This window comes from Bombus pyrosoma, linkage group LG1 (assembly GCF_014825855.1).
Source record: "Bombus pyrosoma isolate SC7728 linkage group LG1, ASM1482585v1, whole genome shotgun sequence".
NCBI classification, from domain to species: Eukaryota; Metazoa; Arthropoda; class Insecta; order Hymenoptera; family Apidae; genus Bombus; species Bombus pyrosoma.
The window spans coordinates 6,425,620-6,444,872 of record NC_057770.1 but is presented as its reverse complement, the minus strand read 5'-3'; the positions used below and the strand labels follow the sequence as shown (position 1 = coordinate 6,444,872).

The 19,253-nt window shown below is 40.0% G+C and overlaps 2 protein-coding genes and 1 long non-coding RNA gene across 7 annotated transcripts in view; 1 reads left to right on the top strand and 2 right to left on the bottom strand.

Moving 5' to 3' along the window:
* LOC122577216 (protein 60A) overlaps window positions 1–7,762 on the bottom strand; it is a 42,042-nt gene extending 34,280 nt beyond the window's left edge. The window contains exon 1 of one of the 2 annotated variants that reach the window (XM_043748471.1): window positions 6,462–7,762. In XM_043748471.1, coding sequence (XP_043604406.1) covers window positions 6,462–6,915 — 454 coding nt within the window. In that variant the 5' untranslated portion in view covers window positions 6,916–7,762. The remainder of the gene's footprint in view (window positions 1–6,461) is intronic. The other variant, XM_043748399.1, reaches the window with a different exon arrangement.
* The window catches only part of LOC122577595, a 50,523-nt gene extending 35,549 nt beyond the window's left edge, over window positions 1–14,974 (top strand). The window contains exon 2 of the long non-coding RNA XR_006320392.1: window positions 13,210–14,974. This is a non-coding gene — a long non-coding RNA (uncharacterized LOC122577595). The remainder of the gene's footprint in view (window positions 1–13,209) is intronic.
* On the bottom strand, window positions 14,128–19,216 carry LOC122577577 (spliceosome-associated protein CWC15 homolog). Of its 4 annotated transcripts, none has more exons than XM_043748946.1 (5): window positions 18,871–19,208; window positions 18,511–18,792; window positions 17,611–18,208; window positions 17,428–17,512; window positions 16,842–17,305 (listed from the first exon to the last, which is right to left on the bottom strand). In XM_043748946.1, the coding sequence occupies exons 3-5, from the start codon at window positions 17,968–17,970 to the stop codon at window positions 17,115–17,117; spliced, it is 636 nt and encodes a 211-aa protein (XP_043604881.1). In that variant the 5' UTR covers window positions 17,971–18,208; window positions 18,511–18,792; window positions 18,871–19,208; the 3' UTR covers window positions 16,842–17,114. The 4 variants fall into 4 exon arrangements, with proteins under 4 accessions (XP_043604872.1, XP_043604881.1, XP_043604888.1 ...); XM_043748953.1 differs by having other exon boundaries at window positions 18,955–19,208; XM_043748937.1 differs by lacking the exons at window positions 16,842–17,305; window positions 17,611–18,208; window positions 18,511–18,792; window positions 18,871–19,208 and adding exons at window positions 14,128–15,740; window positions 15,837–16,146; window positions 16,295–16,526 and having other exon boundaries at window positions 17,428–17,498.
* Between the last annotated feature and the right edge of the window lie 37 nt (window positions 19,217–19,253).

Here is a 19,253-nt window from a genome sequence, read left to right as displayed (position 1 = left end):
GAATTCCGAGAAATACCTGTCCTTCATTCATTCACTCGTCACAAATTACCATTCTCCTTCCACTCGTGTCACGATCGTCGAACGCGGAACAATTTACGATACCACTGTGTGCCGTCTTTCGGGAAAGGAGCTGCTCTCCTCCGAGGTAGGGAATTCCCCTTTGCGAGGTTCGTTGAACCGAATATGTCAGACTGCGAGATTTATCCCGTATGAATAATTTACTGCCAACGCGGACAGTGATATCTCTCGATACCGCTGTATGCCGAGCTAACGCAACGATTTCTAAACGATTTTATCTGCATTTAAGTATAATTAACGATCTCCTTTTTTAATAATTCTAGGTTGAAGTATGAATTTTTATTTGGATATGGTTACCGATCTATTTGGGTAATTGTCGTCATCGTCTGAGCGATAGTGATTGATGGTATCCTGAAAGGCAATTATGTTATTGTCAGTGATCTCTTTGAATAATCGAGCGTTACGATAGGCGTCTTAATTTGGATATAGAGTCGCCGATATTTCTGGAATAATCGTAAATTAAGTACAGATTTAAATGGAAATATAGTTCGTTTCTTCGAATAATAGTAATCACGTTTTATAGAAGTATATAAGATATAATTGATCCATTCTTCGAATGATTACGAACCGAGATGCGAGTCTCGATTTAAATACCTATGGTAATTAACGATACGATGATAATAATCGTACATCGAAGGACAAGTAGCGTTTTAATTTTTAGAATTAGTAATTCGTTTTTATGATCACGAGCCAGAATACGCGAGCTTTCGTTCGAGGGTAACTAGTCATTTCTTTCTGATGATTATAACTCTGAACTGAAATTCTTACGTGGCTGCGTAACATTAAACAGCTGAACGCTTTCAAGGGACAAGGATGGATAAGTATCCCGTAACAAACTAAATCTATGTTCGCTGCAAAATAAAAATTTCCTAATGGAAAATTAATCCAGAACAAGGTAGAATATTATATACGTTTAAATATATAAATTTTCTCACCATTCGAACCGCTCACTCCGTGATTTAATCAATCTCGACAAAGTATTTATATAACGTTGCATCGAGAAGGAGCTGAGACAACGTTGAAACGACGTGAACGGGTATCGTGTATGAAAATTCGAGGTTTAAATTGGGCGCAGGATGGCCCGGTCCCCTAATAAAAGCGGACCAGAAACGTGGCAATTTCACGCGTTAGCCTCGATTGACTCGGATCGTTTTCGTGATCACGAATCTGCTACAACCGGCCTGACGTCCCCTCGTCTGATTTCACACATCGGGAACGTGTTCGTGGTGTCCTTGTAATTTATCTTCTTCGAACTTTCTAGAAGAATTCACGATACTGAACGTATAAGCAACGATAGGAGAGGAGAGAGGTGGCGGCGGCCAAATGAAACGGCGACGAAAAGAGATTCCGGCCGAGTAGAAAGTTCTATGATGAGGCACATTTGCATAAGTCGATAGCAACGAAAGTGGAAACCGCCTGGCTGTTCTTATCCCCACTGTTTTTCCACAACATCCGCACCGATTTCGATCACCCGAACGCGCGTGACATAACCGAAGAGTTATGTCCGGGACTTGGTCGAAGAATTCACAATGGGCGGTCTGCGTGAACGGTTAGCTGTTGGAACCTTACGGGAAATATCTCCTCGAATAGAAAGTTTCAGCCGGTCGTTCCGGCTTTCCGTAATCCTTGAAATTTCAAGATTTCGATAGCAACATTCGTCGATGTTTGCCAATCGCTGTTCTTTCACGTCGTTGCCAATTGTTCGGGTAGGTCCAAGCTTCGATCGAAGTATCGTTGAGTCGTAGGTTGCTCACAAGTTCGCCAGAGTATACAATACGTTGCTCAAGTTATTCGTATTCCTGTCGTTTGTGGCGTGTTTGTTACACGAATAGTTGACACGAATTTCGTTGCTGATTATGTATATCGTTCCTTGACATTGTCGCTGATTGTTCGAGCAGGTGCAAATTTCAATCGGCATCCTTGGCTTGTAGGCTGCTCACGAATTCGTCAGAGTATAGAGTGAGATGTTTAAGATATCGGTTGTTTGTTGTTACAGATTTTGTTGCTGATTAAGTATATTGTTTCTTGACATCGTCGCTGATCGTTCGAGTATTATTCTTACATCAACTTTGAAAAAAAGATTCGTCAGTGATATTTTTAGATAGATATGATGAAACTTATTTTCAAATCTCGCATTGTTGAATAAGAAAATTATATTTCCGAAATTCTTTGGAAATATGTATTTTCATAAATACCTAGTCAAATATGTATATAATTTGAGCAATTGACAAGGTGCTAAATGAAAAAATAATTCAGCAGATGAATGCATCAGTCTTTTTAATGGTCGTAGCCGATCCTTTCGCTATCTTAGAGACGCAGATCTTGTGACATTAAGTAGTTTAACAAACGATAAAGTTTAGAAATGAATTCCAATTGATCCAGTTAATCAAGCAAAGCAAGAAGCTTTCTTTTTGAAAAGTCTTTTTAAAAATACCTATTCAAATATAATCTGTTCGATTTAGAATTTGCTCGATATCTTCTATTTAACAACTGGATTCTTCGTCGTGATTTTGTAATTTAATTTCCGATCGACGAGTATAAATTTGATTAAGGCCGAGATTTCACGCCTTGTTCGCAGCTTTCAAACGTAATTTGAAATTTCTTCAGCAGGTGTTTGCCATGCTTTTTAACTCGATTTGCCTTATTTAAAGCAGAACGAAGCGGAGGCAATGTTTTATCGGATACAACATCAATTTTCGAATCTTTTCATCAATCGGTCGTACATAAATTTGTCAATTTATCTCGGAAGAATCCTGTAACGCTTAATGAAATTCCTAACGTTGAACGTGTTTTCTTAACTCGTAGCTTGAGAAATTATACTGTTTTTCGCGTGACGTCACTGCTTCGTAGAAATCGATATGCCTTCAAATTTTATTATGTCTCGATGAATATGCATGCGGAAGCACAGATTTGCGCGAAACAGGTTCGCGTCTGAAACGCGACAACAGGAGAACGCAAACAGAGGATTCGACCAATGGAAATCCATTTCTTTCTTTTTCCTTCTGACTTCCATTAACATAAATAACCCGTATATGAAAATCAATGTTATCGGACTACTTTTAATATCTATTTTTAGACAACGAACTGACGCTGTTCGATGTTCTATTTTTAAGATCTCCGGCAAATCCGAGATATAAATTTGAATTCTGTATACCTTATCGCGTACTCGGTCACTGGTGTATAATTTTGGATAAAATTGAACTAGGTATTTAACTTTTAGAAATAACTAAATCGGAAAAATTGTCGTAAAATCGTAATTAAATATATTGCATTAGTTCATCAGGCAGAAAAAATTAGAGCTGGTTACGCGGACTGTTCGGATGAAAATGATCGATATTCGAACGTTACACGCGCTATACTGATTAGTAATAAAATACACAAGTGAAAATATCCTTTCAATGGCAATTAAGATATACGATAAAATCCACGCGGATTTTTCAGTTTACGTACACGCGGCATGGATCAATTTACTATTCCTTGGCGGATATTATGGGACGAGAACCCACAGAACAACCACGGAAATCGGTGTTCCACTTTTAAACTGGTAGGATCTAGTCGTAATATATCGTAACCTAACAGGATACCGATGATAATCGCTATAATTTCTCTTACATTTCTTTCGTTCAATTCTACGTTTCGCGTTACGACAACGGAGAACGATTATTTACTTGATTAACTGGTATTTTGCATATTTTAAAAGATAACGACGAATGTGGGTTTTTGTAAGATTTACACGATTCTAGAAAGTGATTAATCACTGGATTGCACGTAGTTATGCACTAAATATATGTCTCAGTATGCAAATAAAGTACGTGACATATGAAGATGTAATATATGAACGTACGTAGAAAGAAATATGTCGAAGTATGGAAAAAATGTGTGAGATACGCAACGAGTGTATGGAATATTGAAAAGTGGAGTATTACAATAATAAGACTCTTTGTTATCTGCACGTTACGACTATAATTTAAATTCCAACAAATTGTAAACATTTCTCAGTCCTGATTAATCGGTGACTTCGATCGGTTAAAATTAAAATAACGAAAGCATATTCTACGACTTCCGTTTGTTTCTTAGCACGTTCGTCTACTATTTCAAATCTCAAATTCGCGATACAATTTTGGAATTTCTCTTCGAAAATGTATCCCATTTCGGCATCGTTCTTAGTTCGATACTACTAGCGATAAGATACATCTGACTTACTAGACCTCTCTAGATATTATTTAATAATCGTGTGGAATATCATTAATAAAGCGTAGAATGTTTATAACTACGCACAATATGTTCTCACTGTGGGTTTCTTCAAAAGTTCGCTGTAAATAATATTCAATTTTACAAAATAGATACGACGAAGGTACGCGAAGCGTGTAATGTACTTTAAAGTACAATATTTTTATCACAGAAGCTTATCTTGCGAAATGTGAAAATTAAGACCTTCTAGAGATAAAACATTTTTTGTCCAGGTTTTACTTTGTCAAGAATTTTCTGTATAAATATGCATTTGCATATGTATAAATATTCACAGTAAGTCGTAATAATCACTATATGCATATTCTCATCGTAAATCGCGTCAAATGTAATCGACGTAACGAATAAAGAAATATACTTTTGTAGGTAATCGCAAAGGATTAAAACGCAACGCTCGATGAAACGGGCCATCGGTTCTATCGGATCGATCAATTTTTTGACGAATCAAGGACTTTTAATCCATTCGCTGTTTCAGTAACAAGATAATTTTTTCGGTTTCTCGTCGAACGAGGTTTCTCGTTCCTTTCAACATCGTGTAAGACTATGAAAAATAACCGAAATCCCAAGCGTCTTTTAACGAAAATCAACCGTAGCGAACACGTTGAGAAACCGAACGAGTCTTTTGATAATCGCGATCAGGTTGTTCGCTGGACGATATTCGAGAACCAGCAGAGGATCTGCCAAAGTCACCGAAGAAACGCTAGACGAGCATTCCTTGCCGCAGAATGCTCACACCCACGAGAACTGCTTCTAAACCGGTAGAATCCAGTTGGTAAAGCGATTTATAATCCCGAAGTAAACTCATACAGTGTGTTAATTATATCGATCGGTGGTGAAGAGATTTTTAAAGTATCTCTGAATTCTAAATCCGTCGATTAAAGAACCAGTTCTCGCGCCAATTCCACCATTTCTCGCTTTTCCACCGTTGATTCTTCCTTTCGTCGAAGCCACGGTTTCGCAACCAAAGCTTTTCAACGCGAAATTCAAAATTAGCAAAGAATAATTAATTTTATCTCGCCCGATAATGAAACGAGTACGATCAGCATACTTTTAAGGCGAAGTTAACGATACAAAAATAAGAAAACTAATCAGAGATAATCTACTTAGGTAAATTGGCAATTAGCAAGTTAACGCTATTCTTTGTGTTTCTTTTATTCACGTTCTCTCTTAATTTCCCTCGACACTGAATTTCAAATATACCTTAGGTGTCATGTATCCATTTTGAAAGATATAAAAAAATAGATGCAAATTATCATATTTGATACGTTCAATCGCGTCAATTGATAACATAAATTACATAAATTATATAAATTATCGCTGTTAATTTCAAGTTTAACGAGATACGCATTGTGTTGTAACGAAACTTTTGCTCAATTACGCGGAACAACATTTTTTTATTAAATTAATTAGTAACTGGAAATTCGCTGACAACGTTACAACTTATAATTGCTGTAGATAAATTATTTGGCGCTGGTATAGTAGGAAAATCGAATAGCACAGTGTCGAAGGAACAAAAAAGTTTCAAAGATACGGATACACGAACATGTAAGTTGCTAGATACATGGCGTTATAAAAGATTAGACGAATACGGTAAATTATAGTACGATTAGAAACGTAGCAGTCTAAACAAGGATTACGTCGCCGTAGAGGCTGCGTGAAATGAAAATCAGATCTCGACGGCAGCCTGCGCGGCACGCAAACTAGACGCATACCATCGGAAAACGCGTTCGCGGAACCTGTTAACCTCCGAGGCCGAGAGAAGAGAATTCGTTCTGACTGATTCCAATGGATTCCGACAGTGGTTGGGGCACGCCATGAGAGACAAAAGAGACGTCATCCAGAATATCTCGAACGCTAGAACGACGACGTCGTCGCTGACGACAAATGTCGGCTCTCCTTCCGCCAAGCTCTTCCTACGTCCACGTACGCGTACTGTACGTACACGAGTACTTACATACGCAACGACTCTGAGTAATAATGACGATCGAGCCGCGTAAACGCGATGACACAAACGAAAAGAAGCGTGTGCACGCACGCACACGCCACACCAGGGAACAGTAGCGTATACGTACGTACAAATGTAAGTACGTATAGAGAGAGAGAGAAAGAAAGGAAAAGACAGAATAATGACTTACTGTGCGCAGCAAAGGTCATGATGACGTCGCTCTGGTCGATGGCCCTGAGATCCTGACCGGTGAGGTCGAACTCGCCGGCCCTACGTTGCTGCTCGCCGATCGGCTTCTCGTCTTCGTCCTCGCCGAGAGCATTCTTGTATATGTCCAAGAGAAACTTGGGCGCCGACCTCTTGACCTGTGGCGGCCTACCGGCCGTATTCCTTGGCCGATCCGGTAATCCAAGAAGATTCAATATCTCGTGTTCGACCTCGCGTTTCTCCCGTTGGCTAACCACTCTGTGGACGATCGTTTGGTCGAAACCGTTGTCGACGTAGAGGCCGCTCATCCTGTCTGCGGCGGCGGTGCTCGTCAGCCCGGCGAGGATCGTACCGAGGATCAGCAGGGGCGCGAGACGGCGCGGCGACATCTCAGCGCGTCTTTCCGCTCGAGACCGACACGGGCCGGAAGGCACCATTCTACCTCCCGCCGCTTCCACCACCACCTCCACCAGCACCACCTTCCCCTACGCCACCGCCTCCTCCTCCTCCTACGTCGGCGTTCGCACGACGACGACGTCGTCGTCGTCGTCGTCGTTCCTATCGAGCCACCAACGTGGACGCCGAGTGGGACCGCCGCCGAGGCGATCGAGCCGCGATCCAGATGCCGCGGAATCGATCGATCCTGATCGATCGATGTGTCCCCGGATCGCTATGCGACGACACCGCGCACTCTCCTTATATCTTCTTATATACCGCCTTATATCGTCTCGACGCGCCACTATACGAACCTCCGACTTACGGAATACCGTCAAACTTCTTTCGTTATCTTTCGCCTCTTCTCCCCCTTATACCGTTACTTAGTACGATTTTTCGTCTCTTTCTTCGTTTCGATCACTCGGTCCAAGTCGTTCTTCGCTAAATTAATGAACGTAATGAAACAGACGACACGTTTATCCGTCTATTTAGTAGTTCGTCTCACGATATTCCCCGACCTCAACACTGATCGACTTTTCTCTTGCCACTGTTCAAAGTATCCACGCGTATAATCGCTCGATCGAACTCGATCCACTCGAAGCTTATCCGATCGTTCCGTTCCGTTCCGTGCTTCCTCTCGCTACTGCGATCGAGGATCGATAAAAAGACACATAGTAGCGCGCACTTTGTCCGTGAAGCGATTTAAAAGATACACGGGGCGCATGTTCGCGAAACGCGCACACGGCTGATTCTCGAGACCGTCTCGGTGACCAGCGGTGACCACTGCCGCTGACTCCCGCGATGCCAGTGCCAGTCTGTTTGTCTGGCCCGTGCCGTGCACCTCCTCGTCGTCGCTGCTCCTCCGCGAGGCCTCACCACCGCCTCCCAGGGCCGTACCGCTCCTCCGACAGAGCCACGCCTCGCTTTACCTTCCTCTCTGCCTTTGCCTCTAGCTCGCTCGCTCGTGTCTCGCCTCGCCTCGTTTCGCCTCGCTTCGCTTCGCCTCGCCTCGCCGCGCCTCGCCTCACCGCCACTCGCCACAACTCGCCTCGCCTCGCTTCGACTCACCTCGCACTGCTTTTGCCTTGCCACGCCGCGCCGGTAGCCACGCGTACATACTGATCCTTTCCTCTTTTTCCGCCGTCCAGTTGGTTTCTTCGCTCGTTTCGATCTTCTCCGTGTTTCGTTTCTTTTCTCAACCCTCTCGTACCATTCGACCAATATCGATCGCGCTATCTTGCGAATCACAAGTTTCAAGTTATCCACGCTGACGATTTCTAGTTAGCGTAGCTTGTATGTAGGTGTAATTTCTCTTTCTTAAACGGTAACACGTTTGGTGGTGGGACAAACGAAGTTCTGTAAGTGAATCTTGCGAGTTACAAGCTCTAGTCGATCGTTTTATTAAACGTGAAATTATAAACTCTCGTAAAAGCTGGGTGTGCAACAAGAACCTATAAATCTACGGACTGTCACGGCCGTTAATTCACCGATATCGTCAGGAAATTGCGCCAAAAGGTTTCCCACCAGGTTTCTCTGCGTTTCTCTTCTCTGATTTTCCTTTTGTATCGCGGGATCATCGGACCGGAAACGGCGCGATCCGTTTAACCGAGTTTACGAACGAGATATCGCGGTAAAAGTCGTGAAAACGAAAACGAATTTGCCGCGTCTTCGAACGAAGCGAAAAATTAAAAAATGTAGCGAAATCCTGACGAACGCCGGACCTTGTCCGGCTAACTGGCAAAGTGTCACCGTGCGCAACGATCGTCCTGGTATCGAGGTCCACTCGACGACTATTAAGTAACAGGACGAGGTTTGATCAGACGCGTGTGCGTGTAACACGTTAAATAACAAAAAGGGGAAAGTATCGAAGCATTCGATCGTTCTGTAAACCGCATGTCGTCTCGCGATAACGTTCGATATCCAAGAGAGAACGTATCGCCGTGACGGAGATGCTAGTGATAAAGAGAGCCGCGAAAATGAAGGATAGCCGATGGTAACGTGAAAATGTTCTGTTCACGATTAGATTGTTCGCCAAGCGTATACACGCGAGCGTATTATGGTGTTGCGTACAACGCTTGTCGCACGCCTAACGCGGCATTCATGGAATGTTGCATGTAATACCAGATGTTTGCAAGGTTCCGAAGAGGTTCGCGGACGCGTGTTACAATGTAACTATTACGTAATGGAAGGCTGATGTTGTTTGAACACGGAGAACGGCAGCCAACACTCAGCATTTAATCTAAGTATGTATGTACTTAAGTACGTACGTCCACGACGCGCAAAATTTCTGCAACCAGTCGCTTCGACACAACTTCGCGAGCATGCGACGATTGTAAATTTGATTTACTTTCACTGGGGATCGCTCGCGACCTTTTTGTGCGTGGCTCGATTGTTAAAAATATCAAATGCAAGGGAAAACACGGCGATGGAACGTGGGTTGGACGTTGATTATAACGAAAGAAGTGATTTAGGTAACTCCGAAAAATTGGACTTTAATTTACGGGTCTCTGGTAACAGTCGTGCTATCTGCTGTTTTAATTTGAATATATTTATACGGCATTTTTAACTGATCTTTTCCTTCCTTACTTTTTATTCTGTCGTTACACTCTATTCTTTGGCGACTTCTTCCCATTTGCTTTCTTTTACTTCGCTGAAAAACATAATAAAATTTTCGGAAGAAAAATATTCTTCTTTGAAATAGTAACATATATATATATATAATATAAATTTTTAGCGATAAATTGATCGTGTCAATGCCTGTAATCCAAAATGCAGTTCCTTTCTTTTTTTCGATAGACAAACGAGTAACCGAAACGACGATTATAAAATGAAACGCGTTTTGTTTAAACGATTGCGTAAAACGGAACGCATCTTGTTTAACGACACATCGATGTCGCTTAACGCGCCAAAAAGAACGAATTCGTTGCTTTCACCGGGCGAAATAAATTTCTTCGCTTCTTCTCAGATGGACGCGCAACTTTCGGAAGTGTAACGATCGCCGTTAAAAAAAAAAAGGAAATAAGATTCCTCGTTCGAACTGTTCGAACAGATTCATATGTAATAGGGAAAGAGAACAGCAACGCGTCGAATTATATCCACTTTTCCTCGTTCGCTTTTACGATCACCACATACATAATCGTGAAACTGCCAAAGATAACTTTCCACTCGTATACCTACACGAAAAAAAGAGAAAAAGAAAAAGAAAAAGAAACGAAAGGAAAGAAAAAAGAAATAATACAAAACGAAAACTAAATGAAAGGCAGACATTTTACAAATTAAATATGTGTACAATAACCGATCGATAACACAAAAAGATACGAAGAAACGAAACGAACGATTCGCAATTCGTACAGGTTTTCGCAGGGAAACTTTTCTTCCGGGCCGATCCACTGAATTTTCGAAGACATTTGCACGTCCCTGGGTCATAGAGATAGGACCGCCCCTGCCGAAGAAGTAGGCGGCGTTCACCAGCCCTGATCGTTGGTATTACTCGGCACTCTAACGTGGTGCCGGAGATCAGGGTTAGCGAAGAAACGGCATGCGATGGCGGCCGACCGAACCTGAACATTCTTCCACTTTTTCAACCCCCTGGATCTTTATCAACTCGCCATCCAGACCAGTTGCGCCACAATTTCCGCCCGATAACCGCGCTGCACCGTAAACGCTGCCAATACTTTCCACCGGTGAAAACTGTCCTTCGTTTCCGGTCCCGGTAATGGAAGAACGCGTGCATGAAAAATTCGCTTGAAAGCCTATGGATGTAACAGGTTGCACGACAAATAGAGGTTGCCTCGGTTAATGCACAACTACGGCGAAGAATCTGTTTACAGGCTGTTACAGGTAACACAGCGGTACGGTATGCAGCGGTTGACACGAAAGTTGGCCGTACGAGAAATTCCTTTCGAAGACGCGCGCCTCGATGGCATTCAACCTTTGGAGATATTTATTTTTGGAAACGCCTCGTGTTACTCGGTACCTCGATTTAGATAGCGTGAGAGAAGAATTTGATATACGGAGATTTATTAATTTCACAACGCTGCCGATGAACGTACGTATTTGCGCCGCGTATTCCGCCATAAGATTTCCTGTTACTTGTGACGATTTTGATCGAAGATCTCGTCGTACAGAAAATTCGATTTATGTATGATCACGTTTACGACAAGTCTCGTTGGCGAGGATCACGGACGAATGATACGCGAAAATACAAAAAAATAGTTAATGGAAAATACGCGAAGTTAGTATGGTGGACTTTTTGAAAAACATCATTTTTTTTTATTAAACACCGTAACGATGTTTACGACTGAAATTACATAAAAGGATAGATCACACAGAGGATTTTCGAAAAACATAATTTATTTGATATCTGCTTTATTGATTGACGATTATTTACATACGTGTTTGAAAGAAAAATTGCTAATTTTTCGAACGTATTAACGTACGACTCGTAATACGAGAACAGGCGATGATTAGCTTTTAGTATAAATTTTTGACGTGTCTGGCTAAACAATTCGTTCTCCGTCATAAATTACCTACAACATGAAATCTATTACGTACATATTTCTATTCAATTTCTTGTTTATTAGAAGAAACTGTACCCACGTTACATCGAATTATACGGCTATCATAAATCATCATGCAAAACGTTCTAAGTAGCTCGTAACTATATAACCACTAAAGCGCTACAAACATTTTTACAAAAGTTACAGCCCATAAAGTCAACAAGAAAACATTTGCACTCCTCGGGATAGGAAGACGAACAACTCGAAAGAATTCCACCTTATGAACCATCTAAGTATACCTGTCCGCTCGAGTGAATTTAAACGATCGACGAAAAAATCAGCGATCGCGAGTATCGTGTTCTCATAGAGAATTTTTAATAGAGGCACAAAAGAAAAAATAAGTCGCGTGTCATATTTATGCGCAACCAGCCATAAACGTAGAAGGGGTCGGGGTGGGCGGACGACGGTGAAAGCGAATCGGAGACGGTAGTATCATTAATCTGCCAATAAAGCCAGCGCAAGGCTTACAATATCCAGTTTGTTGTAAGAGATATTTGTTTACTCGACACAATTTCTTCGGTTGGTAGACACTCGCAGTCTGACAAAACGAAATTAAAAAAGAAAGATGAAAAAGGGACGGTCCGATTTTGACTGTGTGTTTCGGCTTCTGCAACATACGTACATACAGATGTATGTACGTATATGTATGTTTACTTATACCACCAACTGTCTGTAACATTTTCGTGTTACACCTATCTAAATAGATTTTCTCGTCAGTGAATAATGCGCGAGCAAATAGAAATTTAGCGAGTATTTTTAAACTTGGTATCAAGAGATTTTATTTGTTTACTTCGAAACCACCCGTTCCTTTCTATCCAGACACGGCCTTACGGCGCTGCTCTAACGAGAAAGTGTAACTGTGATTTTTGTTGAAATGTCCAACAGTAACTGTGATTTTGTTCTGTAATCGTAGACGAAATCGTTAACGCACTAACGTTCGTTTCGTGGATCTTTCGCGAATGAATGTCCATTAATAAAGATAACTTCATAAACGAAGAATAATTGGAATTCGTTTGGCTCTTGCGAAACTTTTGATAAAATACATCGTTTCGATGCATCGGTATTGATCAGTCGTGTCAAAGAAACAATTTTATGAACGTACGAAGTTTAAACAATTTATTAGTACGTATTTCTATTATCTACTCTTATAAATAAATTATTACATTATTTTTCTTCTCTGGTATTCTATGAACACTGGATAGTAAGCATCTCACGAGGAGATGATCGAAATTAATTAGCTTCAAAGACGAATTTATCTGGGCTGGAAATATAATTGTTTCTCGCTTATATTTGCTTATGATATATTTATGAATATTAAATAAGATATATGTCATGATATTTTACAACGACTGAGAAAAATAATCTGCATAATAGATACACATATGTGATCGTTCTATCTTTACTTGAAATTGTACTTAAAGAAAAACCAAACATATACACGCGTGTATGTATTAGTATGTGTGTGATTTCCGGTTGCTACGTCGCTACAATACTACAACGAATCTCGTTACTTCGACGTGAAATTATTTACCAAAAACGTACAACGAGTACGATAGAAATGTTTGCTCGACGACAAAATTTCGCAAAATGAAGAATCAGCAACAAGAATACACGTAATATGGCGGTTTAACAGCTTCATTTTTATAGCTGCGACACTAAAGTTTTACACGTTCGCGCAAACAACTTGGCCGATTGCGTGCGACAAACATTAAGCACATACCAACGTGCTTCTTACAGGTGTCGGACACCACGCATACCGTCCGTTTATTCCGCAATGTTCGGATCTCAATTCCACGGAGATAATCCTGAAAGTATCTGCAAAGGTGAGGGAAGGAGATACCATTATCGATGCATACCGGCTCACCCAATAAAACGTTGGTAGCTTACAGCCCTGGATCGTCATTCTGCACGTCCGTGGATGAAACTCTTGGAGAAAAGCAAGAGATGCTGCAGTTCACTCTACTTCTCTCTTCCTCTCTCGTCCAGTACGTTCTCTTTCTCCACTGACCAACAGCAACGGAATAAATAAAGTAAATAGAGGAATATAGGAGGTAAATAAAAAATGTGGCAGCAGAGAAGAGAGACAGAGAAAGAGAGAGACAGAGACAAGGAGAGAGAGAGAAAGAGAGAGAGAGGGGAGTGTGTGCGAGGAAGGAGGGAGGGAGGTAAGGAGAAAAAGAGAGTTAAAGGGAAAGAAGGAGAGAAAAGAAGAGAGGAAGGGAGAGTGCCCTCAGGGCGAATTCCCGTCGAGCATCGGCCGCTGCAGAATCCAGAGGTGCGTTCACCGGGGAAATCCCTCCCTCGGAGATTATCCTCTTGAAGAAAACTCGACGGCTGTGCATTTTTAACGCGCGTCGTGTACGACCGCGTGTTCCTTTATTTACCATTGCGTTTTCTTAAGCGCACTTCACTCTTCTTTCGTCGCATTTTTAGGAAAGTCATATTTACGTTTAGGCAAAACTAACGATAGATTGTACACTTGGAATTGTAGAAGATAAACGAGACAAAGTTGTACATTTGAAACTTTTTTAATCGATGGACGAACACGTAAAATGTGAAAGACAGTTTCACTCGTCAGCTTAAATTTAATATTACTATTATTACGTGATATAGGTGGATTTAATAGGTGAAGCGAATGATAATAATTATTATAACTTTATTTGGTTATTCGTTTTATTAATTTTGATCGAGTTATAAAATTGATTATCATACGGTAATTTCGACTTTTTGGAAGAGAGTCCAAAAGGATGGCATCCGATACAACATCGATATAATATATTTATCATAAAATAAACAAAGTACTCCGTTTAGATTCATTCTTACGCTGTTGCGTACAAACGATAGGCATCTACCGAGAAAAACTCTGCTGGCCGAAATTACGGCCCATTAACACGACGAGAGACGAAACGCCACAAGGATCGCAGTTGATCAGGACTAGATCTGAACAATGGTATTTGAACGAGACCGGAAACTAGGTTCCCGTAACCAATTTGAAAGTTCGAGAAGAAGTCAAAAAGGATAGAATCGGCGATGACGAATTCAACCACACAGAGAAGCGATCGCTCGTACCGTAACGTACGACATATCTTTTCTCAGAAATCATCTCGAAGCGATCTACCAGTGAACGGTCGTCTTTCTCTTTCTGTCTCTCTGTCGAGTCGGGCCGGCCTCTCGTGTGTCCCTGTTGCGTTAGTTGGCCAGGTCGGTGCCAGGGAGTCTACCAGCGATAACCAGCTGCGCGTCGTACCGGTAGACTGCCTGCTGCCTCCGGCTGCTCCGGGGACCCTGGGACCGGTTATACTTGACCCAGCGGTTTACACGCGCTTGCCGCCGTCAGCACCACCACCGCCGAGGCCGGATCGCACCGCTACCGAAACACGTACCTACATTGCCTGGACAAACTCCACCACACTCGGCTAGTTTCTTCTCTTTCTCTCCCTCTATTCCTCCAGCTTTCTCTCTTTTCTATCTTTTTCTCTCTCGCACGATCAACGATCTCCGTCGGACCGATACACGCTACCTCAATCCGCTTCACCCCACTCTGGCACACCCTGCTCTCTCTCTCTCTTTATCTTTCACTCTCTCCCCCTCCCTCTCACTCTGAATATCTGTACGCTTATTTTTGCATACAAAGAATTCAATGATTTTTTTGTGAAGTTATTAGAGTGACCTCCCGGAGATGAATCGCCAGCATCGAATTTAGTTGGATCTCAGAATCGAAAGAAAATGATAAAAGAGCCTAATATAATACCTTCTGTTTTTAGATTCGAACGATACGGTTGCCTTAGTTATTCGTATTTTCATATGATGAATTTCGTAATCGAATATTCGTAGATGTATGTGAATATACGAAATCAACTAATCAATTAATATTTATGAATATTAAATTTGATTAAGATTTCCGAAATTTTGGAATAACTTTCAGCATCATCGATTGCAGTCTAGAGTACGAGACATTTATAAATAGTATGATAACATTATCTTAAAACTATATACAGTACGATATACTTCTTACGGTAGTTCGTTCACTTAACGTATTTTTCCATAAATTTACGATGGAATTCACTTCGTAACGAGTCGTTTATGAACACATCGTGCTTCTTTTTCGGTTCCGAACGAGCACAGTTCTTGAATACAACATCATCATCCCATCTTCGTCTGACTTTCATATCTGTTCTTCCACTTTGAGAAGAATAACTTAATAAAGGATTTCCAGAAAGTATGTTCTCCATTCTTATTCTTTCCTCTTCCTGTCTTTTCTCCATTTCCTGGAAAATAAGGAAAATAAAATAACGTAAAAGCTTTAGAGGAAACATAATATTGAATTTACATATCAAATGTAAACATCAATATAAAAACTTTACCTTCTTAGCTTGCTCCGCTGCTCTCTCCTTCTTAATACGTTGCAATTCAGCTAACAGAGCAGCAGTATCATCTTCATCGCTTTCTGACTCTGAATCATCATCGTCAAGAGGATCATCTGCATCTAAACTCGCTGTAGGTACTTGATCAATTTTCTGCCTTTTAGCAGCACTTGTCGTGGACGTTTCTCTAGGTGGTTCTATCATACGGCGGTTAGAACTTTTATCCTTTTCCCTCTCACGTTCACGGTCCTCTAATTCCTTGCGAAAATCACGGTTTCGCAATTCCTCGATTGTTCCTTGTCCATGTTCCCTACAAATGAAATTCATTAATTTCTGCAAATAAGTAAGTAAGGTTATGTTTGTTTGTTCACTTGATTAAAAAAGTTACATAAAATATCTTAAATAAAGGTCACAGTATACAATTTTTTTTGAAAATATTATAAAGTACAATATAATACCTGTATTTCAATTTTGTATGAGACGGTAAATCTCTGCTGCTGTATTGTTTTGAGATTGCACTTAAATCTTTTTCACCACGTCCTTGTCCTCCTCTAGCAGGTTCAAACGTGGGTCTTGCGGCCGTAGTCATCTTGCTTGAAAATTAGCCAGTACTTTTCGATGTAAAACTCAATCTTTGTTTTTTGTATATGTTTCGTAAGTTTTCAAAACACAGCTGATCATCCAACAAATCTGAATCAAACCAATTCGTACCGTATATGGAGATAGCGTAAACTGTTACATTTTAGTTCCTTTATTAGCCGCATGGCGCACAACACAAAATTCCCCAACGCGCATGCGTATCTAGCGACCATTACGTCACTCTGCAGCCGGTGACAGAAGCTGTCATTAAGCCGCTACACATTCGAATGGAAAGGAGCGCAAGGAGTAAACAGAAACGAGTAAAAAGGAAACAACAGCACGTATACGATCGTGATTGTAATTGCGAGAAAAGTTTATGATAAAAATGACTGGTGCGTTATTTCGTTAGGTATGTTACTATCGTAATATTTAATATTATATGTTTATTATTACTGTAGCCATTAATAGCAGTAACACAGTTTTGGTAAACACTATGCTATTATTATACAATTTGTTTCTTTCACTATGTGGGCTTAATTTAATAAGACTAAATTACAAATACAATAATATATGTACATTATTTTCATAAAATATACAAAAAATATAATTTTATACATATATATCTCTATATTTTAAATTATTAAATTTGTATAAGAAAATTTAACAATATGTACATCAATTAATATTTTATTATACGATTTATGATAGAAATGTACGGACAGTGGCTTTAATTTCTTGTCGACACATTAGGCAATATGTAAGAGATGATGCACAGTAAGCACAAGTTGCTAAGTGTCCGCAAGGTAAAAATACAATTGCTATTTCTCGATCCATGCAAATTTTACATATACGAGCTTCTTTCAATTTTCTGTTTTCTTCTTTCAAAGCTACTACAACAGTAGACAGTACATTTCGTTAAATTAAATATATAATAAAATTTATTATATGTATATGGATTTAACTCAAATCAACGAATTTATGATCGATCTTTCTTTGTATTTTTATTACTTACTAATTTCCTTTAAGTTAGCCTTTTTATCGGTATTACTTTTATCATTGGATATTACAGAGTCTGCACCTTCAATTTGCACTGTTTCCTGAAATAAATATAATGTAGATAAGTGTGTAATGGAATTATTAATTATACACATGGCATAAAATATATATAGTTAAGAATATAAGTCTATGCGCTTACTTTTTTAAAAAGTGGAGATATATCCTGGCCTGTTATTTTATTTACATAATCTTGTCCTTGAACCATTAATAAATAGCAGCATTTAGAAAACCACTTTGCATGTTGCTCCCAAGGATCAATTTCTGGTTCCCAATCTTTTAAACCAACTCCACAGTAATAACAGAAAGTTTGATCACCTTTTCCAATATAGTAAAAGCCTGCATCTGCTAACTGTTCCTTCCTTTGTGGTATAGATTTTGGCCATGTTGCAAATGTGTGTAGTCTAGCATCGTAACTAGCATATTCAGGATGTACTGGATTCTTAGTTCTTCCTAGACCTAAACAGCTAAATTTAGCTGTAGTTGATAATTGTAATTCCATTGAAAAACTATGGTTATTAGGACCAGATATAGGTTGATATCTAAACCATAAAACCAGATATATTTCTGCTTTGTGGTCTTGGCAGTATAACTGTACCGGAGTATACTCTAATTGTCATATTAACGCAATTCATACTGCAAATAAGTCTACAGCTTGTAGACCATCTCTGATCAACCATGGAAATATCATCTTCTACCCATTTACATATCTCTATTTGATATTCAAAACATCTCTAAATCTATGGAAAAAAAATTGCAATTGTTAAATAGGATATTAATCGTAACTGAGTCAATTTTATTGAAATATTATTGACTTATAAATTATTTTTTCTATTATAAGTATCTTTCATAGTTTCAGTTTCATGTTATTAATAAAAATACGTATAGTTTAATTTAATTTAAAGTCTATTTTCTATATTGCATATATTTGTCTATTATAAGTCTATTTGCATATAATGGAATCGTGCAACATATGGAATATGCATATTTAAATAAATGCCGCCTTAAACGTACGATCGTGTTGCACATTTATGGAACATACCATCGACATTTAATAAAAAAGAAGGAAGGGGAAAGAACTCCAAACTTGATAGATTGCAATGCCATTACACTTCATAACTGATGGAGTATTGTGGACTTTTCTCAGTATATATCGTTGAAATGACGCAGGCTATGTATCGCACACAAACGAGAACTTCCGACAACTTTTTCTTTCCCTCTCTTAATTCATAGAGTTTATCAGGCTCATGTTCTATCCACCATGTAACTGTGTAACGTTATCGTTTGTATGGCCCGCATTTCAACGAACTTCTCTTGTTATGCACTGATATAACACAATATCATACAATGTAATACAATATCTAGACATAGCGGACACTGATATATATATAATGATATGTACACTCAAGGCGAGACTGTCTCGGTACGAGTCAATGGGGCGATTGTCGGTCTTTTGGCGAGATCAAAGGTGTTCGCAATTCCTTACTTGCTTTGCTTTAACGCGTATTGAACAACTTCGTCGATACTCTGTCTCGCGTACTTTGCTACTTGGTAGCGCGAGTCAATTGAAGTGAGACAGCTATCGAGTGAGGCAACATGAGGCAAAAGTGTCGTACAGGTCAGCCTCGCACTGTCAGTAGTCCGTACTCTGTACTCTGAACTTTAGTACTGTAGTCTGTTCTGTACTCTGTATTCTATGAGATCCCGCGCCCGTGAAGCAACTTAATCGCGGCCATATCGTAGCTTTAGTGCATAGCGCCACTATCGTTCGACTGGTGTACTTCA

Coding starts and splice junctions, on each gene's coding strand:
- LOC122577577 (XM_043748937.1), bottom strand. CDS start 16,425: ATGACTACGGCCGCAAGACCCACGTTTGAACCTGCTAGAGGAGGACAA. Junction 16,147..16,294: donor CATACAAAATTGAAATACAG/GTATTATATTGT, acceptor TTTCATTTGTAG/GGAACATGGACAAGGAACAA. Junction 15,741..15,836: donor CAGCGGAGCAAGCTAAGAAG/GTAAAGTTTTTA, acceptor CTTATTTTCCAG/GAAATGGAGAAAAGACAGGA.